Source organism: Spinacia oleracea, chromosome 5 (assembly GCF_020520425.1).
Source record: "Spinacia oleracea cultivar Varoflay chromosome 5, BTI_SOV_V1, whole genome shotgun sequence".
In the NCBI taxonomy this organism is placed as follows: Eukaryota; Viridiplantae; Streptophyta; class Magnoliopsida; order Caryophyllales; family Amaranthaceae; genus Spinacia; species Spinacia oleracea.
In genome coordinates, this window is record NC_079491.1 from 58,380,146 (window position 1) to 58,391,580 (window position 11,435).

The following is an 11,435-nucleotide window of genomic DNA, read 5'->3' on the forward strand; positions in this document are numbered from 1 at the left end:
CCTACATCTTTATGTTTTTCTAAATATAGTGTTTAGAGGTGACTAATGTTATGCATCAAGTGTTAGTGCATAATATATATCTGTTAACATGCCATTGATAGATTTTTACCACGTTAATTGATACTAATAATGGTAAATTAATAAAAACATCATCTAAAGAGAGTAGTTCCCTTTGAGGTTTTATTTTATTAAAAAATTAGCATATTTTTTTTCCAAGAAAATCCTCATTCTTTCAAAGAAAACCGAAATTTATGGTTTTGTGAAAAAATTCTGTAAATTGATTTTACTTACCGATCTCCTATTATATATTCTTCATTTATTATTCTTTGTATTTTGGGTTCCCTATAATATAATCACTCTTTATCCAATTATGTTTCTTTAGAATTTAAGGAAAATGAGTTACAATCACACCCATAATCGTAATGAAATTTGTTATGTCCATGCTGTTAATCCTTCTCAACTTTGGGGATTGCATGTTTACCCTCTTGCAAAACCGGTCCCACAACTTGTTTTACAATTTGTTCTTTCCATAGGAATCAATTATGGCCTTCATCAATTATGTCAACGTTTTGGTCAACCTCGATTTGTGGCAAATATCATGGTAAGAAATACTTCATTTTCTAAGCTTTCCATTTATCAATCTTCTTTCTCCGGTCTTTATTTGTTCTTCTTGGTTTGATTTTTTTTTTGTCGAACAAGAAAAACAAAAACAGATGAAATACGAAGGGAGTAGGCATTGCTTCTTTATTTTGTTATTCATTCCGTACCTGAATATTTGCAACAGTTTGACTTTTACACTATTATACAATGACTTTGACCAATTTTTCTTACTAATATATAAATCAAATGTTATTGTGTAATATGTTGTTGGATTAGTCTTAATATACTTTTTCAAATATCATTTTTTTAAGTTTTTAGTAATATGTAATAATGTATAACTACGGTCAAATTAGTCTTGTCTTGGTAAAATGTTAGTTAGACTGTTGCAAGGATTCAGGAATAGAGGGAGTATTATTGAATAATCAAATAAGACTAATATGAAACATGGGTTGATTTTATGATTGGTGACAGACAGCCTTCATATTTAGTCCATCACTATTGAGTAGAATAACACCATGGCTGAAAGAATTATTAATGCCTTCAACATCATTCACAATCCTAAAGACGGTAGCAAACTTGGGGCTTCTATATGCAACATTTATACAATCTCTACAAGCATATCCAACTCCAATTTCACATTGCAGAACAAAGATGTTATACCTCTCTTTTTTTGTGATCGTCTTACCTTTTACCATCGGATGTGGTTTATATCTATGGATAATTAAGAAAGAGGCTAAAATATCTTATACTCCAGTTATAGTAAGCCTATATTGGGGTACTATTGTAACATCCACTGGTTTTGAAACCTTAACACCGATTTTAACTAAGTTTAAGCTATTATGCACTCGTCTTGGACAAGAAGCATTATTTGTAGGGTTGTTGAATAACTTTTGTACTTGGGGTCTCATCAATATCACCTTATCCATTTCAACCTTTTTGGATAACAATAATCAATTTAAGAGTGTCGATGTAGGAGGTACGACTGTTGTGTTACTCTTCATGATCCTTTACACGGTGTTGTGTTGTTTTGCGATCAAACCTGTTATTTTCAAGATTGCGACTGATGTGCCTGAAGGTGAAAACTATAGCAGTTTTGTAGTGCATATGATATTGTTTTTGGTGTTAGGATGTGGGATTTTTACAGACTACATTGGTTCTCATTTCATCTTTGGTGCTTATATAATTGGAAGGATTATTCCCCCTGGTATTCTTGCTAATACAATTATTGAAAAGATGGAAGAATGTGTTGATGGTATTATGATGCCGCTTTATTTTATGGTGGTTGGAATTAGAGTTGATGTTTTTAATATCCTACACTACAAACACGCTTGGGTTATAGCATTGGCAGTTACAACTAAAGTTTTATGCACTCTCCTTATTGGATTCTTCTGTGATGTATCACTTGTCGATGGCTTTCCTCTTGGGATTCTTCTTAATTCCAAGGGCTTCTTACCATTAGTCCTACTTATTATTGGCCACGAACGAAGGGTAATTTTACCATACCACACCTCTTATTTTATACGAAAAATATTTTCATATTTACCACCTTTTAAGTTTCACGTTTTTTGTATTTAACACTTTATAAAATGTTATTTCATATTTACCACCTCACTTTTATGAAAGGTTTTATATTCACCACATCTTAACGAATTTAATCCAACTTTCCGTCCATGTGTGCCCTACTTAATTAATTGAAAACCTAAGGAAATAGAGGAAAATTGAAGAAGTGGGTTAAGTGAGGCTCATATGGATGAAAAATTGTATGAAATACGTTAAAGAAGGTGGTAAATATGTACTTAAATTTTATAAGGTGTTAAATACGAAAACCTGAAACTTAAAAGGTGGTAAATATGAAAAAAAAATCTATTTTTTATAGAATCGGAAAAACTCGATTACATTTTGTGATTTTCTAACATAAGCTTAATTTGTATATGTACATGCAGATCTTAAGTGGTGAAACATATACTGCTTTATTCCTTATAATATTATTGTCAACAATTGTGGTGGAACCTATCATGAGCGTGATTTGTAAAAGAATAAGGAAAACTAGTCAATCTTATGATCAAAGGAATCTACAAGGAGTCGATCAAGTTTCTGAAAAACTTCGTCTAGTGACTTGCATCCACAGTATAAGAAATATTGCTAGCATCATAAACCTGTTGGAGATATCCAACATTACGGTTCAACAACCAACATCAATTCAGGTTACTCATCTTATTGAGCTTGTAGGGCATGCCCCTGCTATGCTTGTTGAACATGAATCAGAAGAATCCTTATTTTGGAATCTTAGTTCCAAGCTGTTCTGCTATCGAGCAAGGACTGAATCTGATCGATTAATAAAGGAATTTAATGAATACAAAGATCATCATGATAATTCTACATCTTCATTAAAAGTTTTTACAATTATATCTCATATTGATACAATGCATGAAGATATTTGTAGTCTTGCTGAAGATAAACAAGCATCCCTTATAATCCTTCCCTATCATAAACAACAAGGGGTTGATGGTAAGTTAGAGGATACCAACATGGAATTCGGAGGTGTGAATCAAAACGTTTTAAACATGGCTCCTTGTTCTGTTGCCTTGTTTGTGGATCGCGGACTTAGGATGACTTCTATATCTTCTTCATCCGATTCTTATAGTGATGATGAACAAGGTTGTGAAAAAATTCAAATTGCTATGGTGTATATGGGTGGTCCTGATGATCGTGAAGCCTTGACCTATGCTTGGAGGATGGCAGGGCATTCATCTGTTAATCTTACAGTCATACGATTTGTTGAAGGCGATCAAGTTATTATCGTTGATCAACCTGTAGACTATTTAAATTTATCTTGTGGAGTTGATGAAATTGAGAATCTTACTACATCTGCACAAAAGGCAAAGGATATACAAGTTGACGACCAACTTTTGATGGATTTTCAAGAAAAGACTAGCTATGATAGATCAATATGTTACCGCGAAGAGGTGGTCAATTGTGCAGGAGAAATAATAGCTTTGTTGAGGGAAATGCATCACAATTTTAATTTGTATATAGTTGGAAAAAGACAATCAAGATTATCTTCAATAACATTAGGTTTAGGTGGGTGGAGTGAGTGTAAAGAGTTGGGACCAATAGGACACATTTTAGTTACATTTGAATTCACCTCTACTGCATCAGTACTTGTCATGCAACAATATACTAATGGATTCAGCCATAGAAATTGTATGGATAATAAGGATAATAATGAAAAAGAAAATGTCACTATTATCAGTTCTTAAAACCCATGCATCCCCAAATATTCTAGATTTTATTGTGATTTGCAATTGGTTATCAACTGTCTTGTGCTACTAGAATTTTATCTTACTTGTAAGTTTTCCAATGACATAGTTGCTTATATGATAGATATTTTAAGAAAAAAACTAAATTTTGTAATTTAACACCTTACTTAATTTTTATTATATTTAAACACCTTAAAAAACAAATCAAAAATTAGGAATCGAAACCATCTAACGTTTTCCTTTAGGAAAATCGTTCGTAGCTTGATGTTATACTCTTAGTTTACACCTGATAATTCTTTTTTACACTATTTATTGATTGCAAGTTGAAGAAATTTATTCATTATCAAAATTTCGAAGGCAACTTTTTTGAGAAATTATAATTAATTGGGAAGAGTGGAATTAATGGTGGAGGATGAGAAGATCGAAGAGATGGAAGAGGAAACAAAAGTAGCCATTGGCTAGGGGACACCAACGTTTTTCCTAACGGAAAACGTTAAGTGATGTCGATTTCTAAATATTTTTTGTGGCGTCGATTTCTAAGTAACACAATTTTGCTTTCTTAATATATATGATATTGTTGGATGTTCTTGTTGGAAACAAAATAAAAGAGTTGAAAAGTTAAGGGGGAAAAATTTCCCACATAGATAAAATATCAACTTCTCATTTCTTTATATATGGGGGTTTGAGTGTATTATTTGTTTAAGGAAGAGGGAAACCGGGTACGGTGTGCGCGCACACGCACAGATACACGCGCGCGCGTGTCAGCCTATTTGGTCGGGCTTGGGCCTTGGGACCTTGGGGAATGAGATGGCGGGCATGAGGTGGGTTGTGGGGCCATATATTATTTTTAGTCGCCATCAATTTCCTTAATTCTTTGTTACGGGAATCTTTCCTTGATTACGTAACGGTTATAATAAATCAACCTTAATGGCCTTGATTACGTAACATACACTATTGATTTCTATTTTAATTACTTAGCCGTTTTATGGCTCTTAATCAGTGACTATATTGTTCCTTCCATTTATCCCATAAATACATTCCACAGAAATCAGAAACCTTAGTTCATTTTCTCTCAAACTCTCTTTTGTTTTTTGGGCAAGTGTTTTGGTCTCCAATGTAGGCTTGTGAGTGCATACAATCTGTGGTGTTGTGTTAACCCTGGAGGATAACCACAAGAGTTCTAGTGCACCAGGGTAGCGCAAAATTGTCTTTTAGAGCAGTGGTTTGGTCACAGAACGACAATTGTTCAATTTGTAAATCGCAACATCAAGATAAGTTGTTCAATTATTTTATTTTGTGACAATCTAAAAGACAGTTATGACTTCGAAATACATGATTCCTGATAAGTATGAGTTGGAACCTACTGATGGCAAAAATTATAAACATTTTTTATTTAGACCAAATTGATGTTGCATATGTGGTTAGTGATGTTGTGAAATCTGTTGATGAATCTGAATTTCTTCATTTCGAATTGAAATTTGCTAAGGATGATAGGACATGTAAGAGAATTTTGCTGCATCATATGTTGAATGCATTGCTTGATATTTATATGGGTTATAATCATGATAGGGATATTTGGGATGCATTAGATAAGAAGTATGTGAATGATGATGTTGGGACTAAACGCGCGTTATTGTGCTAGTAAGTGGCTAGGTTTTAATGTTGAGGATGAAAAACCTTTCATTGATCAAATTCATGCCTATGAGAATATTTTCATTGCTATGGCTGTTGAGGGTTTGTGTATTTGTGATATCTCGCTTGCTATTGTTCTGGTTAAGAAACTCCCACCATCATAGAAAGATTTTCGAAATCAGTTGATGCATAATTAAGAAGAAAGACCTTACCTTAATTAGAAGAGCTTGTAGGTCACCTGAAAATTGAGGAGGAGAACCGTATTAAGGATAATGGTCAATCTGTATTTTCTGGTTCCACTAAGGCTAACCTTGTAGAACCCAAGGCCAATACCAATTCATAAGTACAAGTTCAAGTGGAATTATTTTGAATGTGGGAAGGCTGGTCACAAGTCTAAGGATTGCAAGGTCAAGAAGAAGCCTGATCAGAATCAAGCCAACTTTGTTGAAGCTATTGAAGCTTGTGATCCTAACCTTTTTTTTCGTTGTTTCAGAATCTAACTTGACATGTAATGTTGCTGAATAGATTGTTGGATACTGGAGAAACTAGACACATATACACCAACAAAGACATGTTCATTACCTATGAAAAAATTGACGGTGAAAATGTCTTAATGGGTAACTCCGCTTCCGCAACTGCCAAGGCAAAGGGAAGATCATTCACTCCCACCTCTGGAAAATATCTTACACTTACCAATGTTTGCATGTTCCAGAAATGCGTATGAACTTGATTTTTGGTAGCTTGCTCATGAAGCCTGGTTTGAAGCTTTCTTTTGATTCTGATAGACTTGCTATTACTCGTAATGGGGAATTTATGGGAAAGGGCTTTTATTATGGGGGGTTGTTTACTCTTAATATTACAGTTGAAATATGACTAAGAAAGCTAGTACTCTTCTTCTTATATTGCCGAGTCTACTGATTTGTGGCATGCAAGATTGGGTGATGTTAACATTGCTTCTGTTAAAAGGCTTAAACACTTGAACTTGATTCCAAGATTTTCTAAAACTGATTGTTGAAGCCAAATTTCCAAAGAATCCATTTAAACAAATAGGTAGACGGGCAAAAGTACTAGAGCTTGTTCATAGTGACTTGGGGGATTTTAAAAATTATAAGAGCAAGGGTGAAGAAAGATATTACATTACTTTTATTGCTCTCGATTTACCATGATTTATCTTCTCAGATCAAAGGACGAAGCTGAGGAAATGTTCCTCAAATACAAGACAGGAAAATCAAGAGACTTAAGAATGATAGGGGTGATGAGTATGACCCTAACACTTTTAAGGTGTTTTGTGAGCATAATGGTATAGTTCACGAGACATCGACTCCACACACACCCGAACAAAACGGGATTGCTGAAAGGAAAATCATGACTTTGAAAAATATGATTAAGTCAATGCTTATTAGTTCTGGGCTTCCTGGTAATATGTGGGGGGAGGCTATATATTCTTTATGCTTGTAATGTTTTGAACAGGGTACCTCGTAAGAAGCTAGACAAGACTCCCTATGAGATATGAGAGGTCGAGCACCAAGTTTGAAACACTTGAAAGTGTGGGGCTGCTTAGAAAAACTTGGCATACCTAGTTTCAAAAGGGACAAGATTGGTCCCAAAACTGTTTATTTTATTTTTATTGGTTATGCTTACTAAGGAGCTGCTGATCACTTTCTTGCTAAGGGTGCTAATAACTAGTTAATTATATTTATATAGGATATTCTACACGTATTTAGGTTGTATTCCTAGGCATTCATCTCACTTTAGTTGCATTTAGAGTCGCATTTGCATAAGTTGTCATTATTGTACTCTATTACTCCCCGTTTGTGTTTTCTTTAATATTTGAGGTGATTTTACGGTCATTTGGATGCTTTCAGAGCGTTCAAAGTTGATTTGGATGATGAACGAATGAGATATTGACTCGAGGATCATTTCATGTCTCTCAAGATAACTTTTTAGTCAACAACGAAGCTAAACATTATTTTTCGAAGCATCAAAACGGACAAGCATTCACTGTTTTGATGATATATCAAGTTCTACAGATCGGAATGAGACAATTTAGATTAGGCTAGAAATTAGGTTAAAGAGCTTTCCAACGATAGGTCACTGTCCCTAGAAACATTGTAGAACGAGAGTCATGACATAAACAAAGGTGGCACGACTTTAAGATGCGCCCACAACCCACAATGCTGTGCCCACAGCCCGTTGCTGTGAGATGCCTATGCGATCTGCCCCCACATAACTCCCTCTCTAGCATTTCCATGCGCCTGACCTTCCCACAACATATTATTGCTCCCACATAGATCCCACAGTGCGCACATCCTTCCTCACTGCGCCCACAACAAGCCTACAACCCACTCACGCCTACATTACATGCGATTTGGTGCGTGGCCTTGTGCTAGGGAAGTTATCACTCGTCTCGCTTAGTCATGGTTCTTCGGCCAATCATTGACGACTTCAACTTTATTTTCATATTTTATTATTTTATTTTATTTACTTTTTATTTTTAGAAAATAGGAAAATATAAATACTCAAAGAGGTTTAATTAATTCCATATGCTTTATTTCTTAGAATTCAATAGAACTTTATTCTATTTTCTCTCTTCCATTGTTGAACCCTAGTTTTTAACTTTCATTCATCAATCTAGAGGTAATTTAATAATTTCTCTTGCTTTAATTCTCTCTTATTATATTCGTTCCTTAGATTAGTTTGTCCCTTGATTATGAAATCCGTGTTTATTATTTCTTTCATCCTTGTTAATTTAATTATGAGCGAGTAGTCGCTTTCTAGGGCTAAGTAAGGGAAGCCATGTTTATACCATTATTGTCATGCATTAAAGTTTGTTGATTTATAGATTATGTTTGAGTAATTCCAATTGATTTGTTCTCAATTTTTGATTCATGTAATTGGCCAATACAGTGGATTGATTATCTAGCTAATAGGAATTAGAATTGAAAGATCATATTCTTAGAAGCTTGGTGCAATTGACAATTCTGGTTATGTTAGCGACCGTACTGCATATGTTGGATTGAAAGTGTTAAGACCCGACCATGGGATTAACATATAGTTTAATTACTCGACCAAATTTATTCATTATCGGATTGATTTTTGTTCTTGGATTGGTATAAGCATGGTCGACCGAACAAACGCCCTAGAATTTTAATTCATTGGTAATTATAGATTTATATTATTGTTTTATTTTCATTAGTTTATAAACCAAAATTTACACTTTGTTTATTGAAATAGTTTATAATAATTGGGCAAAAACTAATAGAACTTGTCTCCCTGTGGGATTGACCCGTACTTGCTAAGTATCTGCTACCAACAGGCACCGTGCACTTGCGGTATCACTTTTTAGTTCATCAAGTTTTTGGCGCCATTTTCGGGGATATGGCTAGATTCTATTAGTTTTAGTTAGATTATTTGAACTGTGTCCATTGTCTCATTAGAACTTTTAGTTCCAATTGAGGCAAATCTCACTGCGTTTTCTTCGTTTGTTTTTTTGCCTAGGTCTGCTAGAACGGGTACCTTGGTTCCTCCCGGTCCTGATCTTAGTAAGACCCTTAGACAAAAACAAAAGCAACATCAAAAGAAGTATTCAGTGTCCCAAGACTCACAGACTCCACAAAGTCACACGATGTATAAATCCCTGAAATCATATGGGGTGTCTTCCTCGAGCAATGTTCCGACTGGGCTCACAATGCCAACTATTGAGGCAATCAACTTTTAGATCAAGCCCGCTCTAATCTCCATGGTATATCAATATCAATACGGTGGTCATCCATCTGAGGAACCCAATAACCATATGGAAAGGTTCAACCAATTGTGTGGTACCGTCAAGCATCAAGGGGTCACTCAAGATCAATTTAAAGTTATGTTGCTTGGTTTTAGCCTTCGTGATAAGGCTTAAACATGGTTGAACGATGTGAAGGAGACAGGGTGGAGCGCTATTTTACAGGCCTTTCTGGAAGAATTCTCCCCCCCCCCCACCAAGACTGCTGAAATAAGACACAAGTTGACTACATTCATACAAGAAATTGGAGAGTCACTTAGAGAAGCCTGAGATAGATTCAAGGCATTGCAACGGTTGTGTCCGCATCACAACATTGAAAAATGGTTCTTGATTCAGATTTTCTACTATGGTTTGCAAGGTGAAACAAAGAACATAATCGATTTTGCTGCTGGGGGTGTTTTTCTTGACAAAGAAGTGGATGCAGGTTATGATTTCCTTGCCAATCTAGCTGTCAATCACTATAGCACCACCAGAACCACATCTAAAAGGGCAAGATGGACGTTGATGCTTATTCTCTATTTTCCTCAGAAGTGGAAGCTTTAAACATAAAGATTGATTCTTTGAAGGCTCCTCAGTCTGGTGCTCCCCTAATGAGTATCAATGTTATGTCTAGTGTAGCTCCAGTGACAACTTCTTACTGCGAAGTATGTGGCATCCAAGGTCACTTTGTTCATGAGTGCTCTTACAGTTCTTAGGATACCATGCAAATGGAGCAAGTGAATTCTTTTCAAAAGAGACAACCCAATGACCCGCAGGATTTCGGAAAACGAACAACTTACGGCGCTGTAATCCTGACGCCTAAGTTGATGACATGTGTGTTGGCTTAGGCCTTGGTGCACAAGGCTGGCCTTGGCGCCCACACAACCTTGGTGTTCATGTTGCCTTGGCTCGCAACCCATGCTGCCTTGGCTCGCAGGACACGCTGGGCGCTAGGCCTGGTGCTGGCGCTGGCTTGTCGTGCCATGTGGTCTTGCTCGTCGAGTGATGGGCTGGCTCGCTTACAGGCCTGTAGCTCGTCGTGCTTCCGATTTGTTTTCCGATCCCAGAATTTATATCCGATTCGAACAATATTCACAATTCCGATAATATTCCCGCTTCCGACAATATTTCCATTTTGACAATATTTCCGATTCCGATAATATTTTCGTTTCCGGTAATACTTCCGATTCCGGTAATATTTCAATTTCTGTTAATATTTTCCGATACGAACCATATTTCCGTTTCCGGCAATATCTTCGACTTGGATAATATTTATATTTCCGTCATGAACCATATTTCCGTTTCCGGTAATATCTTCATTTCCGGCAAAATTCTTTCTTTTCCTTTTTATGATTTTAGCTCCCACTTGAATCACGATCCATCATTTCCGTGTGATATAAATAGAGTACTTAATGAATATTATATTCGCTTAAATACTTGATCCATTCACGCACTATTTCTGTGACCCTACGGGTTTAGTCAAGAGTAAGATGTGGATTAATATTATTAGTTCCACTTGAACTGAATCGGCCTCTAGCGAGGCATTTAGATCACTTGATCTCACTGAATTATTAACTTGTTCATTAATACGGAACCGCATTTATTAGACTTAGCATTAAATGCATACTTGGACCAAGGGCATTATTTCCTTTAGTCTCCCACCTGTCCTTAGAGACAAGTGTGCATTTCCTAATTCCTTTGTCGCTCGATGCCTGCTCATGAACATAAGGTAAGTGTAGTCACCTTTATTATGTCGAGAGGTATTTCTTGGTGTTAGAGTTCAACTGATCAAATAAACAGATAACCATAGCCTATGATTCATCAGAGCACGGCCATGCATTTTACAGTTTCTAGCTCTCTTAGTGGCCTTGTACAACTTTCGGCATCTCATCCCGATTTATGGGAGGACAATCCCAATCTTGTGATCTTGAGGTTAGAATTCGTTTAATTTTATAGGTGATTACCTGAGCATTGTCGTTATAGTCTTCTTTTACGGTGCGATGCTTGACAACGTCAAAGTAACCAGTTCTCAAACAAGTAATCTCAAATCACTCAGGTATTGAGGATTAGTGTCTAATAAGATAATGAAATTTACTTATGACAGATTTTCATCTCTTACAGTAAAGTTTCAAAGGTCAGGCTGATACTAATCTTATCATGCAAGTATCTATGCAAATGTTTGC

General features: G+C 35.8%; 1 protein-coding gene across 1 annotated transcript; it reads left to right on the forward strand.

The window, feature by feature from the left end:
* Positions 1-229: 229 nt before the first annotated feature.
* LOC130461062 (cation/H(+) antiporter 15-like) lies at positions 230-3,904 on the forward strand. The gene is made up of 3 exons (XM_056828962.1): positions 230-601; positions 1,072-2,088; positions 2,544-3,904. Exons 1-3 carry the CDS (start codon positions 395-397, stop codon positions 3,858-3,860), a joined length of 2,541 nt encoding a protein of 846 aa, XP_056684940.1. The 5' UTR covers positions 230-394; the 3' UTR covers positions 3,861-3,904.
* Positions 3,905-11,435: the final 7,531 nt, after the last annotated feature.